This window comes from Melospiza georgiana, chromosome 2 (genome assembly GCF_028018845.1).
Source record: "Melospiza georgiana isolate bMelGeo1 chromosome 2, bMelGeo1.pri, whole genome shotgun sequence".
Lineage (NCBI taxonomy): Eukaryota > Metazoa > Chordata > Aves > Passeriformes > Passerellidae > Melospiza > Melospiza georgiana.
In genome coordinates this window covers 61,039,487-61,062,407 of record NC_080431.1, presented here as the reverse complement: position 1 = coordinate 61,062,407, position 22,921 = coordinate 61,039,487, and the positions used below count along the sequence as shown (strand labels likewise).

The following is a 22,921-nucleotide window of genomic DNA, read 5'->3' as shown; positions in this document are numbered from 1 at the left end:
AGCCGAGCGGCCCCCGGGCAGGGGCCGGGCCGTGTGCCGGGGGTCACCCGCCGCCTGAACCCTCCCGCCAGGGCGCTTAGCGCCCCTCGCCGCCCCGGCCCCGCCGCACACGGCGCTCGGCGGAGCGTCCCGGCGTCCGCCCCCGCCCGCCCTCCCGCGGCACCGGCTCCCCCTCCGCCTCCGCGGCCCGGCCGGCGGCGCTACCCAGCATGCTCCGCGCCGGCGCAGGCGCGGCCGCTCAGGAAGAGGAAAATGGCATAAACAACCCCGAGCGCCGGGACCGCTGAGGAGGAGGAGGCGCCGCCGCCCCGGGCCGCGCGGCCCCTTTAAGAGGCGCGGAGTCGCCCCCTCCTCCTCCTCCTGCCCCTTCCGGAGCCGGACCCGGGGTGACGGCGGTCCCCGCGCCCCTTCCCCCTGCCCGCCCCCTTCCCCATGGTGCCGACCCCGGCGGCGGGGCGGTTGCCATGAACAGCAGCGGCCTGCCCTGCTCGTCGCCGTCGCCGGGGGCGGGGGTCGGCGTGGCGGGTCCGGCGGCCGGCGGGGCGGGGGCCGGCGGCGGCGGCGGGGCCGTGAAGCTGAAGTTCTGCCGCTACTACGCCAAGGACAAGACCTGCTTCTACGGCGAGGAGTGCCAGTTCCTGCATGAGGAGCCGGGCGCCGCCCCCGCCGGCCCGGGGCCCGCCGCACCCCCCCTCGGCGGGCTCCCGCTCGGCATCCCCCCACCCGCCGCCGCCGCCGGGCCGGGCTACTCGGCTCACGGGGCCAGCTCGGGCCCGGCGGCAGCGGTGGTGGGGCCTAAGAAAGCCGAGCTGGGGGCGGGAGGCGGCGGCGGCGGCGGCGGCGGGGGGCTGGATGGCCCGCGGCTGGCGAGTGAGTGCGGCGGGGCGGCCCGGGGGTGCGGTGCGGTGGGCTGGGGGGCGCTGCCGGGAGCGGGCGGCGGGCGGCGCGGTGTTCCTCATCCCCGACACGCCGCGGTGCTGCCGGAAACAAACAACAACAGCCATAGTGGTGGCGGGGGACCCCGGGCCGCCCGCCCGGCTGCGGCCGTCCCGGGTGGGTGGACGGGGCTGGGCTGGCTGCCCAGAGGAGACCCGGCCCGCACCGATGGGAAGAAGCGGGCAGGTGTTTTTGGGAGGGGGTTCCTCCTGTGTGGCTTTAAAGGGGCTCCCGGGCAGCTGTACATCCGTTCCTCTAGCGCTAGGCTTGGTGTAGGTTCGCAGGTATTCCCTGCCCGAAGTCAGGCCGGGAGCCGGGAGGCAGCGCTTTCCCGAGCGGTACCCTTGGATGGGATCATCCGAGCAGCGTGTGTTGAGTGTTCGCTCTTGGAAGTTTGAAATGCTCCAGTTAAAATTACGAAAAAAAAAATTTATAAATTACGATTCACTTCATCATGAGAAGAATTGCGTTATGTTGAGGGTGGCAGAGCATTGGAACAGGCTGCCCAGGAAGATTATGGAGTCTCCCTGTCTGGGAACATTCAAACCCCACCTGGACGGATTTCTGTGTAACCTGCTGTAGGTGGTCCTGCCTTGGCAGGGGGATTGAGCTATATGATCCCCAGATCCCTTCCAACCTCAATGTTACTATGATTCTGTGATAGGTGTCTCTGTTGTTTACTACTGTGAGCAGAAATTGTCTCAGAATCTTTTTTTGAGGTTTTCCAGCCCTTATGCGCAGCCCCTTTTCAGATGGTGAGAGTTCAGATAGCTTGTGTGTCATGCAGAGCTGCACTGCTGTTGCTGCTCGGTGTTGCATCCCCCTGATGTGCAGGCCGATAGTTAGATGGAGCTTGCAGTGAACTGATTTTAATAACCATTTGATTTGTAGGTGAAGCAGCATTTGGCAGGCTAGGAAAACATGCTCCTTCAGAAAAGCCATGCCTCTTTACATGAGTATATCCAGCTTGGCTGCATTATTGATTTTTGACACAAACATGGCATTTATTTACATTAAATGCTTTAGCTACTAAATGGTCACAACCGTATTTTTTTCTGAAATTAAGATGCAACCATGCTGAACACTCAGTATGTAGGTTTTTAGTGCTTGAGAAATCTTTCAGGGTCTTGCAGCTGTTGTTTTGCCAGGTGTGGTGAGCTTGTGCCGCTGAGTATTATCTCTGTAGTTGGTAGCTTCTCAGTGTCTTGCATTAACACAACACTGTTATGTCTCCCCTTTCATGAGGAGCCTTTAATATACCAGTGCGTAAGGCTTTCTATTAAAAGTCTTCCAGATTTTTGTTAAACTTAAGTTATTCAAGCCGAAGGCTCTCTTGCCTTTTTTTCTTTTTAATTAAATAGACACATGTTGGAGGGATTCAGCAGCAATAAGTCAATCTTTGTTAATTTTTTGTTTGGACAGAATTTGGTGTGAAACACACCTTTTCCCTGTGGGAAAGAAAATGCTTAGGGGATTCAGACTTGGGGAGAGGCTGCATAATTTAGTTTGCAGCTAAAAGCTCTTATGTGAAGGATGCTCTTCTAAGAAACAGTTTTTAAAATTGTCTAAGCCCTGAACCAAGGCAAAAACCGTCAGTATTTGTGTGTGCTTGGGGGTTGATACTGCTGAGCAGTTAAATTATTTGAAACACTTGCTTCCATTGAACATGCTTGCTGCAGTTGTACCCAGTTGAGGAGTGGGGGCACCAAGAAGGGAGAAACCCACTGCAATGCTGTCAGTGGCTGCCTGCTGCGAAGGCCACAGCGCTTATTGTAGGGGCAGAAGCTTCCACTGGTGGATCTTAAAGGACACTAGCGAGGAAAAAGAGCCCAGAAACAAAGGACAGGGAAATTAAAGTTGAAAAGCCAGGAAATGGGCCTAATCTCACTTCTAAACTTTGGTTTGGGATGCAAAAAAAAAAAAAAAAAAAAAAAAAAAGGAAAATAATCCTTCAAAATCTGAAGTTGATATATGTAGGTACTGACAGGCTAGTATCTAAATTCCTTACCTTGCTAATGGCCTGTGGTGTTAACAGTGTGATTTAAAGTAGATGGAATGAAAGTTTTATTTCTGTGCATGTAGGAAGTAAGACACAAAGTCATATTAAAAAAGTTCTGAAGTTAAGAATATGAAAGTGGGAATTGCCAAAAATCACCTGCCTGTACAGTCACTGACTGTCTAATTCAGAAGTATTTGGTAGTCCTAAGGTGACTGTGGATGCCACCTTTTCTTGCTCCTTTCTCACTGGCCACCAGCCTCATTCAGTGCACAGAGGAGATAATGCTCATTGACTAATTAACTGGGTAGTCCTATTTATTGTTAAAAGTGGGTCAGTGCCTCATTCTAACATGCGTGTTACTCTAATCCTGCTTTGAGTACAGGATTATTAATTTACTTATAGGTTTTTCTGTGGTAATCACAAGGGCTCCCCAAATACCAACTTATTTTCACCCCATGGCTGGTAAGAATGTTGAGTGATGAGGAGATGGTGAGCAGTGAAAAGGCAAGAAATATTCCAGTGTGGAAGTATTCCACTATTAGAGTATGAAGGGGAATGAACAGCTGACATCCTCAGAGCTAACCAGGAGGAGTTTCTCAGGTGATGTGTGGTTAAGCTATTCTGTGCCCATAGATGTTTGTGGCACTAACATACGAGATTTCCAGAAGTGATCAGATAGTCTTGGAGGAAAACTCTCCTTGGGATTATTAAATACAAAAAAATCCCCATCTCTGGATCAGACTCATCTTCCCCTACATATGTATGGCTGAAAGCCTGCTGGGAAATCCTGCTTTATCCTTGTCTCATACTTATGCTTTTGTCCACATAGCTACTGCTGTCCAATGTCAGAGATGATGAAGTATTTGGCTTAATGTGGCTTTGGCTTGGTGGTGTGGATTTTTGTGTTCCTGAGGGGCAACGCTGACCGTGCCCATGAGCTCCACCCGCTCTCAGAAGGCAGCGCTGCTGCTCACTGCCCCCAGACCATTTGACATGGAGCATGTGTTCAAAGCACCATTTCTGTCTCTTCCATCGCAGTTGAGTGCTCAGCCTTCTGCGTGGTTCACCTTCCAAGAGTAAGGTGGCCAGCTGACTGCGTGCAGAATAGGGAATATAGTTGATATTGCCTATCTAAAATTTTATTTAAAAACATTAATCCTTTTTACATAGAACTTCTGTGACAAAATAAGGGGGAAAGGAAAAGAATACGTTTTCTCCAAATTTGGTAGCTACTTAAATTTGCTCGTGGTACTTTTCTAATAGATATATGTCCCACATGCCTAAAGGCTATAGAAGAAGCAGAGGTGGATGAATGACTGGTACTTGCTTTTTGGGGGAAAAGATATGTTTAACAGGGCTTAAAAGAGTAGCTTATGGAAGGAGAGCATGGTAGCATGAAGAATTTCTCTTCTTGTATGTGCCCTCTGTTCTCTGTGGCACTTTGCAGCTTCTGTAAGCAGCAGACCAGCAGCCTGCTTTGCTGCATGCTGTGGGCTTGTTCCTAGGCCGCCATCCCTTCCTTCTCAGTGCTGCCTGAGGAAAGGTTTAGAGGGAAGTGTTGTGGTATTAAAATGTATCATGCCTATACCTAGGTCAGATAAGTTAAAGTTGCATGAATGACTGTCATTGTATTTGTTAGCTTTCAGGTAGTTGAACAGGTGTAATATTCTTTTGCATGTAGGTCTCATAGTATATATTGATAGGTACAAGCTGAAGCATGGCTCCAGACATTTGCTAATTTCTGCCCCAATTTTGCTGTGAAGTTTGTAATACATAGTACTGACCCTTTCTTCTGGCTTCTGATTCCTATAAAACACCGGGCTGCTGAGCTGAGGAGTGCCGGGTGTGCTCTGGGCCCAGTGGCTGCCTGTGAGGAGCTGGCCACAGCAGCAGTGCTGCTGCTGCTGCTGCTGTGTGAGTTTCCAGTGCCAGAGCCTAGCCCACCATCTCACTGTGACATGTTTGCATCTGGTTCTCTGCTAGAAAGCCTTTTGCAAAAGCCCTCCTAGGAAATCTGTAGCTGGAAAACAGGTCTGTGTTTCTGCAAGGTGATGTTTTTCTATGGCTGCTGAGAACAGCCCATCTGTGAATGGACCTTATTGCCTGCCTGCGAGAAGGTGGAAAGGATATCAAGACTTGGCATGTGTTGGGTTGGCCTAATAAAAGCATTATGTTTGTTTTCACAGCCCTAATAAAAGCATTATTTCTGTTTTCACAGCCAACCATCTGCATGTTGTGTCCAGTCAGGGCAGTAGTGGTCACTGCTGTAGCAATTCCATAAGCAATTGCTCCATGTTTGGTTTAGTGAGCATTACAGCTTAGGTTTAGGGACAGCCCTAAATACACTAGGCTTGGAGTGGAAAGACATAGACATTTGTGAATGTTCTGGTTTTTAAAGGGTGCTTGATTCTTTACCAGTACACTTCTTTTTAAACAAGATGAAGCAGCTGACACAGAAAAAATGGAAAGATAGCTATTCATCAAAACTCATACCAAAGGTAATCTGTTGGATTACATTTCTTAATGCAGTGAAAGTGGTCAAGTTTATTCTAAATGTGGATTTTTCTTATCTTTGGTAGCATTTCAGTGTTTATAAGTTGAAATGTTTAGAAGCAGTTATATGAAACTTTTAAGTACAAGTATAGTTGCAGTATGTCACATACTTTTCACTTTTCCTGGGGTTTGTTTCTTCTCCACTTGTGTGGAGAAAGTACATGTTATAGTAAAGGTGTATGCTTGAGAATTCTTTTGCCAAATGTGTTTGTGCTTTCTGTGAGTGATGCTATATTAGTTGGTGACCTCACTTGGAATTTTTTTCCTTTGGAGGTACTTCCCTCTTTAATTTTCATTATGCCTTTTCTGGGAGTTGGCAGGTCATACAATTTTCATCTTGTTTTGCTCTGAATATCTTTAAGAAATGGGAAAAAAAATCTTAGCATTTGGAGACCAATACAATTGAGAATTGAAGAGTAAAACCAATAACGTCTTATGAGAGGAAATGAAAGTTACTGAGTTCACTTAATCACTTTTTGTCTCATATGTCAGCTCCAGAAATTGGGCAATTAGACATGGGTTTTCTTTTTGCTTTTATGGGTTTCATGTGGAAATAACAGAATCACAGAATATTCTGAGTTGGAAGGGACCCACGAGTCTCTGTTAAGTGAAGGGCCCATAGGAGGAAAATGATTTGGGAGACCTAAGAAAAAGAAAGAGAAGGAAAAATTGCTCAATCTGAAAAGTTATTTGAGATTTTGAGGGCAGTGAAACTTAAAAAACTTGCACTATTAATTTGCTTTCATTTTATCTGCTTATATACCTCATGATTTTTCCTTGTTGCGTAGGAAATCATTCAGAGTTCAGATATTTCACAAGAATTGTGGATATCTGAGGAGTATTGGTAACCACTTGTTTCTGGTAGGACCCATCCTGTGTTGGGTACTGAAGAATACTGCAGCACTATTACTCTTGTCATTGTTTTCTGTCTTCAAAGGCAAACAAGGAAAGGAGTGTGATTGTGGGGGTAGTTACGTTATAGGAGCAAACTCTCTGCTATATCTTAGTTATGGGAAGCTTGTTTTTCAAGACTGAGGACATCCTTGTTTAATTTCTGTTTAGCAGGTATTAGAAACTGATTTTTTTTAGGTGTTGCTGTAGGAGTGGGCCTTCAGGAATGATTTGAATGTCCAGAAAGTAGTGACTCTGAGGATTAGCTCAGGAAGGTTTCCATGTGTAAGGAACCAGCTAGAAGCAAATTTAGACTGTTGTGGGTAAAGTGGGCAAAGGGTGAGTGAGGCTAGGGTGATAGACACAAGCATTTCCATAGAACCTCCAAAGCAGAAAAAATAATCTTGGTTGTGAGGCAGCTGATGAAAAGGGGTCAGTGCAGGGATTTACGTAGTAAGCTGATGTGGCTGATGTTTTCCTGATTTGTTGCTTTTGTGTAAAGATGTTATGCTTTACGCCACCATAAAAATGGTGTGGTGAATCACTGTGTGTGTATGGACACGAATTGAAATTGATCACACTCTTGTGTGTGTGTAGGCTTCATGAGTAGTCAAAAAAATTCCAATCATGTGGTTGCCTTGTTTGGTTCTCAAAGATATTTTGTGCTTAGAACTTGTATTTAATTTGCTTTTAACAGCCTTTTACTCCTGACCTTTTTAAAATTTGAGAATATAGCTATAGAAACAAAGCAAGTATATATAAAAGTGAGAGCAGAGACCCAGATTATACAAGTTGTTGTCAAATTGGTCACACAATGTGTGATTCCTGTAGTTTATGGATAGTCTCTCAACTTCAGTTGGTCTGCTGCTGAGGCAAATGTCAGGAAGACTTTTCTTTTGTGCATTCTCCTATCTGCTGTGAAAAAATATCCTTGTGTTCTCTTCAGGTTATCTGCACATGCTTCATGCAAATTATTTTTATAAAAAGTTGAGTTTTAGTTGGAGGCTATTAAAACAAAAGCTTAAATGTTTGAAAAAATTGATGCAGTTTATTGAACAGTTCAATGCACTTTTTTTAGGAATTGGGAAAGATCATGGAGAGGGTGAGCTCTGAAAGCTATGGTATTAAGTAATTGTATCACTTTAAATTGCTGTTTCTGATAACAGAATAGTTCTGATTACTCTTTTGAGAAAGTATCAACTTTAATTTGTATTATCACTGTGCTTTTGGATTTGGTCCATGAGGAGGAGTGCAGCTGCTCTGGACTCTGCAAAAAGACTTTTACAGAGCAGAAGGATGGCACCTATGCTGTTTTTCTGTCTTCTTCAGATGCTTATCTTTATCAGATGCTTCTATGATATGTGAGGTATATAAAAAAAAGACAGCCCAGCCATTTACTATTATGGTAAAGATAGCTGTTTTCCTTTGCTTGCCCATGAATATCTCGTGGTGTAGTGGGAGTGCTTGTAAATAAGGCAGCATTTCCCAAACTGTTTTGCTTCCTGTCTGCCTTTCAGCCAACTTGGTTCACTTGTGCTCTCCTCCCTCTGACTGCACTCTGTCACAGTGTCCTAACCCAGGCTGTGCTTTCACTTTTGCCTCTCGTGCCTGGAAGCATCGTTCATTTTCTTTGTCTGGTGCCTCTATTTCAGAGATTCCTAGTCTGTGTTTCAAACATGTTGCATTAAATGAGAGAGGCATAAGAGCAGTGGAGAATCCAGTTTCCCTAACAAGTTCCAAGCAGGAGCACTGCAGAGAAAATAGCACTGAGGTGTGCAAGTGAGGTTAGCACCAGCAGCACAGGGTTTCCTGGTGTACAGAAATGTACATGTCAGTACAGAAAGAAAAATGAGTGTAAGCTCCTCTGACACCTTGATGCTTCTGGGTGACCAAAAGGACACAAATCTTAAATTACTTAGATAAGCTTTGTATAAATGTTTTATTGTTTTTGTCTCAATATTAGGGTAGCTATCTCTGTAAATTCCTCTGGAGATATGGCACTGTAGTTTTTTACTGCTTTATATCTAGCTGAGATAACACCTTGTCCTTAGGATGCACATGTATGCAGTGAACCTATGATTCAGTTTACCAGCATGTGAAAAGTGCACTGTTGCTGTGCTCAGAGTTTAAATCAAGACCATATATAAACATTTTACTTGGCCTAAAATAATTGTACATTTAGAAAAAAAAAAAAACAAACTAGTAGCAAAATGAATCCTTTGAATATATGTTTTATTACCTTGCCAGAAATCTTTAAAATATTGTTTTGAAAATTGTCAGCTAAATCTATTGTGGCCTTGCTTTACCCATTCACTTTAGTAGTAATATATCACATTATTGGAAAGGATCCTTTCTTGTATTACGAACAGTGTCTGAGATCATCAGTGCTGATACTGGGTTCATAAAAGAAGTAGTCTAGGAGAATGCAATATTTGTTTACTAGTTAGTGAAATCACAGAATGAAAGCATCAAAAATCTTTTCAGTTACTATTGGTGTTCTGACAGTGGTAGTGTTAGACAAGGCAAGCATTAAACTGAAACTCACTGGAACGGACTCCTTCAGTTGAAGCACCTGTGTTGTGTTTATGGTGGTACTACTCAAGCACTTAAGCTGTGATGAGATACTTTGTTTCTGAAAAATGTCATTGTAATGGGTAAGGCAAAAGTAACTATCTAACTATCTTTTTTTTTTTTCTTCTTTGGTGTCTGCATCTGGCAGGAAGCCTACTTTCTGCTAAAATTCTGTGGGAGAGGAATTATATAAGAAGATATTTATTTTTAATTGCAGTTGTCACATTAAGCTGCAGTGTTACTCACCAAGCAAGAAAAGTATTAGATAATGTGTATAAAAAGTAGAAAATTGTCTTAATTTCTCAAGACGTTCTATTTAATTTCTTTCCAGAATTGCCAGGATGTACCTTCTGTCTTGAATATTGATGGAATTCAGAAATTTGTTCTGTTTTCACACAGCTGCTTACATAACACGTTACCATTTTTTTCCCCCTCTGGATTCTTTGTTGTTTGCTTGCACATCCGTCTTTACTCAGACCTGCCTGGTCAGCCTTTCTGCTTTTATCAGGAAGGTTTTGCTTCTCTCCAAGAAGAACCTGTATGGATAGTGCTGCTGCACAGCAGAAAGGCTTATTCCTTTAACAAAAAATAGGTAATTCAGGGTTTTCCAAAAATTGCCTAAACTTACTGAAGTTGTAATCAGTGTCTTAAAAGAGAAAAGGCAGACATGAGAAGTTCATTGGTATTTTAATAGCATGGTGTATGGAATGTTTTAAAGTATTTGCTTGCAATTGTTCTATGGGAAAGATTTGGATGGATAAATCAAATGTGGGTACTGATGTGAATTAGTAAACACATAAAAATAAAATTTTATGAGGACTGGAGTTTTCTTCCCCAGCCTAGGCTTTCACTTTCTTAATACCATACTGCTGTTGTGGTAAGAGTGTGCCCACTTCTGCAGACCTTTTATGGGTTGCTTATGATAAATAATTTTTCTCAACTTGTGGTCTTCAAGAAGCTGGTGAGAATTTCTGTTTTGCTGATTGTTTGGCAGAAGGAGGAGAAAGTTGTCTGCTTTTCATAGAGAAGGCCAGGTGGCAAATACAGTAAAAATGCTTTGGTTGTTCAGGTATTTGCTGGGCTATCAGCAGTGTAAAAGCTGAATGTCCCTTTGAACACAAATAGATTATGTATTGAACACTTTTTTTTTTCACTCTGTAAGTAATGCAATAATTACTTTTTCTTGTCTTTTCTGCAGGCTTAATTTTCTTGCTGATTGCTACAGGGAAGTCAGTTTAAGGAAGCTAGTATTGAATTTTCTTTTGAAGGCAATAGTTATACTTGCCACTTTTAGAGCATTCTGTTCTAAACCTGAGCTACTGCCAAGAAAACTGTCCTCAGCTCCATTGGGTGTACTTTTGCTGGTTTTCTTTTGATTGCTCCTGTGGAATATGCTTTCTTGTGCTCTGAGTCCCTCTGCTAGCAGTATGTTTCTAGACAGTTTGGAAGAGGACAGTAAAAATCCTGGAGGACAATAAAAAGAGGACAATAAAAAAGTTGCTGTGGTACTAGTGGAACTGAGCGCTGCGAAGGTGGGTCAGCACTGGAGTACAGCAGTTTGTTGGAGTGGCACAAGGAGGCTGATTGGTGTGGCCAAACCATAGCACTTCAGTACAGGGATGATAAAAGGAAATGTTCTCGAGTAGCTTCTGCTGTTTGAAGTGCCCTGTTAGATATCACTGTGCCAATAGCCTAAATTGTAGCTTTGAGCAGCTTTAAGTGTCTTGGATAGGCTGGCGTAGCAAATAGCAGCTGTAGAAAGGCTGCAGTGTCAAAGATCCCAGCAGCAGCCTCAGCCTTGCTCAGCTCTGGGGTTGCTGCTGAATGCCTGCTCGTGCCTGCAGCTTGACCTGCCTGGCACTGAGGGTGTTTCAGCCAGAGCAGGAGCAGAGCACCTGGTGGTGTATGTGTGCCCTGGCAAGGTTACTGTCACAGATTTAAGTGCTCTGTTTGGATATTGGGTGACTGAGCTGTACCACCTGTCTGGAGTTACTGCAGGCCAGCTCTGGGGTTTCTCAGTATGGGAAAACTTGTCAGTTTTCATTTGCTTCTCCCCAGTTTGAAGGATTTTGTGCATTTAGCTGTATTTGTTCAAGGGAGAAATGAAGGTACCTGGATTCTCATGATGACTCTATGCTCTCTAGCATAGTGAGAAGCAGGAATAATAGCATTTTTCTTAATTCTCTAACAGAGCCTGAAGGATTTGGAAAGCTGATGGTGTCATGTGAGGGAGTATCTTGCTAGTTTGTTAAAAATTGAATAGACTCTATAATTTCAGGCAAAAGCATAAGATGAAGTAGCAGATATACTGCTGAAATTTTATAGTGTACCTTAAAATGACAGTTGTTCCTGAAAATAAAACAGGAACTGTTTAGGAACCTGGAACAGGTTCAGTTTAGGAACAGGAACCTGGTCAGTCAAGGTGCAGCATAAAAACTGCAGGAGGTTTTGATAACGCTGAAGTATAGGCAGAGAAAGCTATGTTGGAAATGTATTTTTAGAAGAAATAAAAACCACAGTTAAAACCTTGGGTAATTTACTGGCAAACTGGACTGAAACTGCCTACAATTAGATATGGATTTGCTATCTTTTTTGTTTTCTGGTATGAATGAATCCTAGTGTTTTTCGTGATGCCAGAAAACCCTGTATAAGATGCTAACCATGGCAGCATGAGTTAGGGACTGACTGTAGCGGGAGGATGAGACAGTAACTGGCATTACTGCAGACATTACTATTTTCCATAGTACAGCAGTTGAACTATAAAATACTTTTCCTAGACTCCTGAATGTGACTTTCCTAAATGAAGGCAAAAGAGGAACAGCCATTTAAAAGACAAATCAAAAAAGTTTGGTCTTTTTTAGGGCTGTAGCAAAAGGACTTCTGAAGTTTCTATGTAGCTACCTACTTAAAATTATGAAGGAGGAGCTAGAGCATAGCTAGTGGAAGGAGTTTTATTTTCCTGTTCTCTTAGGTAATTTAAAAAATTTTTGTAAAAAGAAGTAGCAGTTCATTAATACTTAGCATCTTTAAAGTTTCTTAGGTGTTTCCTTCAAACCTACAGAATAAACAAGTAATGTTCTCAATTTGGTAACAAAAGTTCAATAATCTTTTTCCCTTGCAAAACTGATGTTTATTGCCACTGAGATATTCCATTTATTTGGTCTCTCACATAGAGTTCTCCATTTGAACTGGTGTTGGTGTTACCCCCAGTGGGCTGATTCATGCAGCTCCAGTCTCAGGGGAGTGCAGCTGGACAGTGTTTCCTTCTGTCTGTGCTGTGCGTGCTACTCATCATCCTCTTCCAGCCCTTCCTGTGGTTATGTATGACTGTACTTCTTTTGCTGTTTCCTGTGCCTGGCACATGGAAATGGCTCACCAGGTTATGCAGTCTGTTTTGGAGGGAAGATTGCCGTTCTGTTGAAAATTGAGGGTTTATAGTATGCATTCCTTTAGCTGTGCCACTAAGTTGCACTTTATTTCCTTTGAGGGTTAGGGTCAGGAAGTCGTTTCCGGGTGTCACCACCTGGCTGCGAGTCCTCCCAGAAGTTCAAGTTGGATAGTTTGGTACAGGATGTTCCTCTGAGTTGGATGTGTGCCTTCCTACCATGAAGCTACCCATTACTCATGCCTGTTGGCTCGCAGTGGCCTGGCCACACTGATGAGTGTCTGTATAATTTACTGTGGGTGCTTTCACAGAAGGTTCATTTGAACTGCAGCTTGTATACCATTGTAAATGCCTTTTTTTCCCCTGTCAAAGTAATACCTGCTTGAGAGTTTTGTGTTAATTATGACAGCTTCTTGTTTTCTTTGTAACTTTTTAGTATTGAATTAATTTATATGTGGTTAAAGTTTTGTATGTCGGACTTTTGTTTCAGTGGGATGAATATCTTCTTGCATCTTTCACACTTTCTTTCAATCTAGAGGATTTTTTGGGCTACATTTCAGGAAATTGTTGCCACTTTACAAAGAATGAGATGATGAAAATTGTCTTAAGCTCTTAAGGAAGCATTTAAAGTGTTTGTGCTTTAAAGAGTTTGAGATATTTTCAAGTGTGCATTTTCTATATGTTACCCTTTAAAAGAACCAGCACATCCAGTTCCAGACTCTACCTAACACATATATTTTCAAGAAGGGCATGCAAGAATATGGGTCTTCATAAAATAAGCTTGCCTTCTAGCTTTTTAAATGGATTTATTTTCTTTTTGATATCATTATTGTCCTTGTTATGCTTGTTTCTAAAGTTCAGACTCCTCATTGCTTTTCTGCATTTGTGCTGTAACTTCATGCTACAAATGCTCTCATTTAGTAACTTCTTTCATTAACTCCCTTTTTCATGCTATGCACTATTTTGTTTTTGGTTGTTTTGCTGATAAAACAGTAGTACCATATTCTGTTCCCCTCTGGGGAAAAGAAATAAAAGTCTATACATATAATAGATCCTAGTGAATAAACCCATGGCTAAGGAAACATTTTCTGAGGCATTATTTTTTTCTTTTTTCCTTTTAGTTCCCGGAATGGATGGTGGTGGGTTAGCTGATGCTAATCTGACGGATTCATACTTTAGCACCAGCTTCATTGGCGTTAATGGATTTGGAAGTCCTGCTGAAACCAAGTATCCCATGATGCAGGTAATAGCAGTGATTTGTATAATGTTTCATTGGTTCCGGTGTTCTGGTGTTACACCAAAAAGGGAAAAGTGCTCAAGAGGCAGGACAAATGGAGCCTTCTGGAATGTTTATCTTGTATGATATACAGAGTATATATTCACTTTAATTTTGCAAATGGAAATGAAACAGTATTATTGCTTTAAAATTAATTTGGTTTTACTTGCACTTACCTGAGCTGTTGTGTTGAGCTTTGCTGCATGCATTAATTCTGTGTGAGGTTTCTTTTCTGAATGTGACTTTCTAGATTTCCTTTTAGGCTCATAGCTTTTGATAGCCTTTTGCTAAATATATAAAATTCAGGTTTTAAAACTTTTCAAAGACCCAAAGTCATTGAAGGAAGATGTGAACTGTCAAACCTGAAATTACTAGGCAAAACTTTCAGAATTTTTCAACTCAGACTCTGGTGGTGGTATGTTGAATTCATATTTAAATCTTCTGAAATGTTTCCTTGTATTTATAGTGTTCTGTAGAGGTTGGCATAGGAACTCCCATGAGGTGGAATTTATTGTGTAGGTAGTATTGTGGAAAATTTGCAGCAAAAGTCTGTCGTATTTAAAACCTAAATGAGTATCTACTGAATTAACACACAAAGTATTACAATAACTCCCTCAAAGTGTTATGCATTTTAAAAGAAGCACAGTCGCTGAAAGAAGATGGTCTGTCCAGTAGTAAACAAAGCAACTTCTGGTAAATGAGAGAGTATGAGTCAAACAGTTCACACTGAGTCCTGACAACAACTCTCTTCTTTTATATCGAGGAAACTCTCCTTGTGAGGTTACTTTGATCTCAATTGTGGCTGTATAATGGATTGAAAAATAACTCAGCAAAAGGTGGGAATTAATTAGGTGTGTTCCTTTTTTTTCTTTTGGCTGGTTGTTTGTTTTTTTTACTGCATGTTTTCAAGGAGACTGAATTTTCTTATTCGACAGAAATGCAGAAGTATGGAAATGCTTTCTTGACAATTATGCATGATTTAAAAAGAAAAAATTTAACCTCTGATTCCAAAGTGTACTATTGAAGCTGGCAGTTACAAATTTTTTTATAACTGAGGTCCTATAATTTTAACACAAAGTCATTATGTTTTGTATCCTTAAACTGTATTCTACAGAAACACTAGTGTCTTTCTAAACACTAGTTTTTAGGTATAACTGTTTCTTCTAGAAATACAGACATGCAAGTAAGGTATGCATCTAACATGAATGCTCGTGGGATTTTTAAATACTTTACTAATGCCTGAGATTACAGTCAAGGCATTATTGTTTCTCTTTGGGAAGAAATCAATGTGCCTCTTGCCCATTGGAGGACATGGAAAATTACTTTGGAAGTAGGATTTTATTAGTGTTGAGAATGTGCTTACAGGCATCAAACTACAGTTTGAAAAGCATTCCTGTATTGATTTTTTTTCCTTTAAATCCTGTAATTTAAGTTCTTGTTTACAAAGGTAATGCTGTCTGTTTTGATTGTGTGTCAGCTTCTAGGTTAAGTACATACTGATAAAGTTCAGCCACGTGGAATGAGATTTTCTGTGTCATTCAGCCCTGTGGGGAACAAGGCAATGGAGAAATTTTAGTGGGTTTGACTTCAAATAATACTAGTCATTTATGATTTGGAATAGAGACTTTGAATCTGGTAGATTGGTTATTGTGTCAAGGATCTACCTCTTGCTTGCTTTCTCTGAAAATTTGCACAGATTTTGTCAATTGATTAAACCTTTGCAGAACTGGTTTATATGGATCCACTGGAGACTTCCTAGATGTTAAATAATTTCCCAGAGATGTAATCTGCACTGACAAGTTCTATCTTGAGTACATTTTTGTAGTTGCAGGTCTGGCATAATCTAGGCCTTGACTGAACTCAGAGCAGGAACACTCATCAGCTTCATTTCCCTCTTTCCTTTCTTCCCCTTCAGACTGAAGCAGCATGGAAGTGGATCTATATTTAATGAAAGAGCTGTATCTGTGTTAATTAGAGCAGAGGTGTGAGTGAGGGAAAAGAAACTTATACTGTGGGCTTAGAGAAGCTGAGCTGAAGATAAGTAAAGAAGAAACCAGAAAAGATTGAGCAAAGGGGATGAAGCAGAAAGGAGATCTTGGTGGGGCACTCACAGAATGGGGACTGGAATGGTAGAAATACAATACACAGAAACTGAAAACAAATTTTCATAATGTAAAGGTGGGACAAAGTAGGGTGGAGAGAACAATCCGTGTTCCTATTTCTCTCCAGGTTCTCAAATCAGACTGAAGATGCTAAAAGTTTAGTGTTCTGCCATCAATGAAACATCAGATGTCTACTGTAAAATAGTTCATTAACTCCCAGTTTTGCTTTTGCACATGGAAACATCGGTTCCATCTGAGTTACTTTGTCATCTCTGGTGACTCTGTGTAGTTCACAAATAGATGCAGTGAGGCAAGCTCTTCTGCTAGTTTTTTAAAGCTGGGAAATTGCACAAACATGCAAGAAAAAAGACTAATAGAAAAACAGTAGTAAGATGCAGCAAGATGTTAGGCAATGGTAAGTTTAGGTTGCTGTTGCAGCCTTGCAGTTATATTTAGAGGTCATAATGTTGTGTAATTCTTTTTCAGTGGGAAAATTATTAGTGGGACTTACTCAGAACACAAGATGTGTGGTACATCCATCTGTATTGAGCATCTGTTTGATATGTGATTAAATGTTCATCATATGGTTCTGTGCTTTATTCCTGCATGCTGTTTGCATCCTTGTGAAGACTCTTAGTTGGCAGTGCACTTTTGGGTACCATTACAATTATTCCATCAAACTTCATGCAGTGCTTTCTGTATGAAACAGGGAAGTAGCCTAGATTTTATGGATGCATAGGATAAAAAGGGATGGCAGTTGAACAAACAATACTGCAACAGTGCTGGCATACAAAAGACCTGAGTTTTTGAAACTAATCTTTACAGTTGGAAGATCAAGAATGCAACTAATGACCACCAGTAAAATACTTGGTTCAAGTTGCTTAACTGATCTCACTCTAGCAAGGATAGTAAAAAAGTCAGTCTGTTGAGGGTATTGCTCATTTCTGTTACCATGAAATAATCTTTCTGCTGTCCTTGTTTTATTCACTACTTATCTCTCAATATAATCGTCAGGTATTCAATTGATGAGTTGTCTTGACCATTCCTATCTAATCTCCAGAATGTGTTTGTCATGTGCAGGGCATAAAACAGGTTTGTTGAAAAGTGTATGTGGTTGCATGTGTTTGGGTTATCATAATGCATATATAATGGACTGCATCAAGCAAAGCTATATCAAAGTTTGGAGTTACCACATTTTTGTGTGCAGGGCCTGAGCTCTAAGATTCAGTGTTAAGTAAGCAGCAGAAGGGAGGAAAGTGGATTATATCATGATGAATTGGGAGTGGATGTGCTGCTTTGACCATAAATAATGTAGATGAATAGTTGTCAACATTTCTGTAGAATGGCTATTTCTGACTTTGAGATTTCATTTCTATCTGTGGAAGAAGGTTTTGCAAGATCTTGAACATATCATTGGGCCTACGTTAGTGACGAAGATGCAGTTAATGGCAATACTCTGCAGTGGGGAAAACAGAGTAAAAGTATGTGGTACAGCTCATAAGAGGCAGGATTTTTGAAGTGACTGCAAGTCTTCCATTTTCTTCCTTTCTGAAAAATACCTCCTTGCCTCATCCTTCCACTCCTATTACCTCAAAGGTCTTTGCTGATGGTCAACATTTCATTGCCCCCATCATTTTCTGTTGTTACTTAGTTTCCTATTGACTAGTAGTCTTCTGTCCTCACTGGTTTGTGTTTTTCCATATGACTGTTTGTTTCATGTCTCTTCTTCCCCGAATCTGCATATGCTTTCATACACTATAATAACAGTTTTGTTTTCCATCTTATCAAAGCACTTTTTTTCTGTTTTCCCCTTCTCTCAGTGATACTGACTGACTGCAGAGCAAGCCTGTGCAACACATGGTCCACAGGCTGCATGCTGTCCTCAAAGCTTTTTTTTTCTTTTTGCCATAGCAGCAGCTGCCAAGAGACAGTCAGAGGTGTGGTTCAAAAAGAAGCTCACCACTTTTGGCTTTCCCAGCAGTGAAGAGGCAGGAGCTGGCTGGCTGGGATGCCTCTAATGCTTGCCTGTTTGCTCAGTGCATGCCGCTTGGTTGGCTGGTGTCACTGTTCCTCTGGCATTAGTGCTGCCCTTTGACTAACTTGACCAAAGATGCAGGTGATGTGGAAAGAAGCTTTAACAATATTGTGTTGGGCTGTTGAAAGGCTGTTATAGCAGGATGAGGCAGAGAAGTATCTTGATGTTAAAACTTTTAACATTTTATTAGAACTGAGCAGCTTGGTTGTAAGAGCATAAAACAGTGGAAGGTGCCTTCATCCATGGTGCTTCACAGGAGTCTGGTTTTCTTTATTTTGATGGGATGAGATTTAGAACTACATGGATTCCGTTGGACTGCAGGTTACGTAGAAAGGAAGAATCTTAAGTTCTCAGTAAATCATCCTAATTGAAATAGGAAGGGAGTAACAGTCTTCAGCATTAAAATTGGCAAGGCCAAGCAATGGAAAATTGGTTTTGCTTGCTTTCACCATGCAAATGTTGGTGTACTAAGCATTCTTGAATAGCCTGAGAAGTAGCAACCATGCTTACTTCAAAGCCTTGCAGCTGAATAAACACAAAGACCTTTGTTGCCATTGCTGCATCTGCCAACAGTCGAGTAATAAAACTGTCCTTATAGCACAGAAGCTTGTAAATGTCTTCAGTTTTAACTGTTGAGAGCTGAGTGGAACTACAGATGTGCTATTTTAAATATAAAGTTATGCTGTTGTTTTCATAATGCTTTCTGAAGAAATCCAGTTGCTTTCGTTTCAGCTGTTGAGTGGGTCATTCTGTAGATGGTGTCATGTGTGCTGTCAAAGACAGGTTTTAGATTTTTTAAAAAGAAAAGCAAAAGATATCACCCTGTGTAGGTCACAGAATCTGACAACTAAACAATGTCATAGCCAAACAAATAGATCTTAATATTTTGCAGAATGTTTGTACTCCAATCAACATTATTCTGAAAATGATAAAGAAATATTCTGAAATACAATTCCAGTAAAACAGTAGTAAGATGAAGAGACTAGATTGTGACATACTGCAAAATATTTTGAGGTGGTATGCTTAGCACTGTGGAATGACCATTAGGAAAATCCTTACATTTTTAGGATTAGGGCATGGATTATAGAGAAAAAGAGGAATAAATATAATCTCTTACATATTTTGGAGAAAAGAAATGGCAGAGAAGAAAAGGAAAACCAGTCACTTCAAGATAAGTGTTATAAGCTATGTAAAACTAGATCTAATTGTCTGCATCAAAGTTTTATTCATGCTTTATCTTGATGAGAACTTTGTAATATACACTTGAGGGAGATGAAAGTAAAACATGCTTGCCCTAAGTGCTGCTATAATCTTGGGGTTTGTTACTGAGTATTGAAGGGTGGAGGCAAGGTGGTGTGTTCCTTTTAGAAGGTGGGAATGTTTGTTGTAACATTTCTTTTCTTAGTGTACTGCACAGAGGAAGTGGACTGCCTGAAGTAGAACGTTGCTGAAAGGTCAGGGGTGGTGGTCCTTCCCTTCTGTCCAGCAGTGGTGAAGTCACACGTGGAGTGCTGGGCTTCTCAGTGCATTAGAGACAGGGATGTATTGAGAAGGGACCAGTGAAGGGACACAAAGAGGATGTGGGTACTGGAGCATCTCTCCTGTGAGGGAAAGCTAAAACAGAAACAACTTTTAACTTCCTTTAAAGGGAGAAGGGCAGGACATATGCCAGCAATCCTAGTTGAATTTTGAGTACTGTTTAAAGAACCTCTGCAAATCATAGCAATAGGCAGGTAGAGAAAAGAAGTTTGTGGAAATGAGTGTTTTACTTGGTTATCAGAAAGTTGTCTTTCTATATTAAGTTGTCTTTCTATATTAACTCCCATATGATAAAAGCTCTGATGTAGTAAAACAGTCTGAAGTTCTCATATGTGTGTGCTTACATTCTCTGTCAGGCTTAATATTTAATTTTCTTCCTTGTTAATGGTTGCTTTTGCCTTTCTGGAACTTTCATCCCTTGGGCCTGAGGTGCTTACAATCTTCTTGAAATTGAGTTTGTATGAAAAATAGTTCAGTGTCATTAGAAGAGGTTGATAAGGGTTTTTTAAAATCAAAGCTGCCTTCAGGAAAACACAACAAACAGCACTTGTGTGTTCTTCTAATTATTTTTTTTCTTTCAAGACCTTTTTGGTAAAAATGACATACAGGAGTAGCCTTCATTAAGACTAAATGCATTTGGGTGGTGGCAGAAATCTTAATATTAAAACAGTTTAAAAAGCCTTTACTGATTACATACAGGTCTTCTATGAATAATGTTAAGGTAAGAAACTTGTGCATGTGTAGTAAAAGTGAGCAAAATGAAAAATTCATGAATGTGATGGAGGTTTCTAACTAGTCAAGGTGCAGGTTACAAGCAGTTGTTAAGGCAAGGGTTGCCCAAGATTTGGTTTTTCAGAAACCTTGTGTGTGTAAGTTATGTTTGCACCTTGAATGGGAACTTGACTTTGTAAAAGCACAGCTGATGCTCACAGGTTTGGGTTGCACTGCACTTTCAGAATCCAGAACAATATGCTCTGTTGCAGTCTGCCTTGTGTGCACTGTGTGTTCTCAGTGATTGTGTCAGCCCAGGTTTTCATCATTGCAGGCTCCTGTTCCCATTGAAAGTCTGTTGGCTGAATATTTAACTCCTGGACCTGAGGATGGTGAATATTGATGGAATAAAAGTGCTTTGTTCCATGTTTAACCTATGCATTTAACCAGCTTTGATACCAGCCCAGTTCTCAACATCATATTTATTCTTGTTTCAAGAAATCATGACCTTTTGCGTTAAAGTTATTGTTAAATCTGGTATTATAAGTGGACATTAATACTATTTTTATCTTCACCTGTACAAATCTTGTGCAAATCTGAAAGGTTCCTTTTAGGAAGTTTCTTCTTAAACCCCATTGTTTTATGAGGATCAGTGTGGATGTCTCAAATGCCAAAAAAACCATGCATAATAGGGGTGCTTTTAAAATATTTGTGACAAACTATTCAACTTCTTTCTATTGCTTAGGAAGGGAATATGATGTATGATTACTTGAGCTACTATAATATTTTGGTGTATGTTTATTCTTATTTTGATGATTGTGAGCAATTGGATGAGTGTCCTTGAATTTGAACAAAGTTTGTCAATTTAGTGTGTGCCTCTCAAAGCAGTACCTTGTTTTGTAAAAATAAGTTGACTTTGTTTCATTATGCCTTTTGTGTATAGAATTGTTTATTACTTAAGCAGTTAGTGATGTATGTATTGTGTCTGGTCAGTATGTCTAGGAGAAAGAGACAGGTGATATCAAAATACAGAAAGAGCACATAGCAAACAGCTTGAAGTCCTAAAAAAGTTGCAGGTTTATGTGCTATTTATGTGTTGTAAGCATTCCACGTGAAAGCTACTTTACACCATCTATTCTTTTAGATACAGGTTTTAAAAGCAGCAGCTCCTGGTGATGTTTGTGGTGCTCTGAAAACTGCAAGTGATGGGAGTCTTGAATTGCAGTAGGTTTACAGTTCTACCATAATGGATAGTACTCCCGCTTCTGTTGGTTGTCCTCTGTTCTTACCAAAATTACTCCAGAATGTTGATCTTTGTGGTCAACAATTAGATGAAATGGCAGTGAAGTATAACATAGGAAGCTTCCTGCCATTTGCCACCAACATTGAGACTGGCTATGGAGAAATATAACTGTAAAGAGCAGCTCCAGTGACCAGTTCTGAGTCAGTTTGTGTCTAGACTACTAAATGAAACATGCCTGGAAACCTTCCTTGATGCTTAGGGCCAGCTGGCACAAAAGGGCCTGTTTGTGCTGGTGTGTGCTCACCCACTAAAGCAGAGTCTGCATGCAAACCGTCAATTTGAAGGGTTCTCAAACCTTTTCACTGCTGAATAGTGCCTGGAAATTGGCTGGGAGACTCTGGGTTGATGTGGGCCAAAAGCATGCCAGGGAGTATTTTAACAAATTCGTGGTTGTCTCTCTCAGTGATCAAGAACACTTCCTGATCTTGCCTTCCTTTTCTTCTCACACTTTTTCTTCCTGTTGGGGAGCTGGTGAAAGAAAGGTGAAAGAATAAGCAGGAGTAAGAAGACACTTTAAAACTTCTCTATGAAAGAAGCAGCAGCTCTTAGAGCAGCACTGCTTCACTTTAGTGAAGTTTGTTCCTGGCTGATATCTCTAGAGGAATGCAGGAGAATCGAGTGGAACCTAGGAGGAGTGTTAAAAGGGTTTCAGACGTCCTGCTGACTTGGAGGAATCAGATGTTTTGCTGAAAGATCTCAAAAGGTTCTTTTATTTTAAAAAGGAGTCTATCAAATATTTAAGTATTTTTCATTGGAGAAATTTCATGTCATGGTGATAGTATTTTAAAGGGAGTAGTTGTTTCAGGAATGCAGTGTGAAAGACTGCTTTAAGGAGATAAGTAATTGTCTTATCTAATGTTTTCACAACGTGCAGGAAGAGAACCATAGGCTTGGTCGATCCTCCTCATTTAGAAGAAATTAATGAAGATAGTGTTTCGTTTGAATATACAGTAACTTTAGGTTTGCATTTCTGTTGTGCAAAATCCTTTATTTTACTAAACATTTTTCTCAATTACAAGTCTGTTTGCTTACTAAATGGGGAATGAGCACAAGTTTCATAGGCTATGCTTAAAACTTTTTAAAGGTCATCCCCATTGCCCTCACTTAATCTGTTAAGGCTTTACTTTACATGTGCACTTTCATCTTTTGTTTTTACAGAGGATGACAAATAGCAGCAGCTCCCCTAGCCTTCTCAATGACAGTGCCAAGCAGTATGCAGGCCATGGTAAGTATGTTTCAAGTAATACATATAAAAGTATGTTGGCAAATTTGAGAGATTGACAAAACTGAGGCTTAAGGAAGTGCTGCTTGTTCTCAAATTTTGAGATACAGCAAAACTTTATTTTTTAACAATGATGTAAGGAACTCATAAATTTTTAGCTTTCTCTTTGCTGTAGGGGAAAAACTTAGTCATTATCAGTCTTGTCACTTCAAGTGAAATGTTAGTTTGGATATCCACTGTAAAACACTGATAGCTTAAGCATTTGTGTTGCTTCACCATAGTATCCCTTTTTATGATGCTTCTTGGGTAAGTTACTGTGTGGGATTAGTGTACAGGTGTTTTCTGTTAAATTTAGGGTGTGTGGATTTTGTGAAATGTCACATAACTGCTGATTTTAA

The 22,921-nt window shown here is 40.9% G+C and overlaps 1 protein-coding gene across 4 annotated transcripts in view; it reads left to right on the top strand.

Annotated features, from left to right (window-relative positions):
* Window positions 1-251: 251 nt before the first annotated feature.
* Window positions 252-22,921, top strand: part of PAN3 (poly(A) specific ribonuclease subunit PAN3) — a 79,375-nt gene continuing 56,705 nt past the window's right edge. For all 4 annotated transcript variants that reach the window (XM_058044953.1, XM_058044951.1, XM_058044952.1 and 1 more), the window contains exons 1-3: window positions 252-870; window positions 13,457-13,578; window positions 22,460-22,526. In XM_058044953.1, the coding sequence (XP_057900936.1) occupies window positions 465-870; window positions 13,457-13,578; window positions 22,460-22,526 (595 nt within the window). In that variant the 5' untranslated portion in view covers window positions 252-464. The remainder of the gene's footprint in view (window positions 871-13,456; window positions 13,579-22,459; window positions 22,527-22,921) is intronic.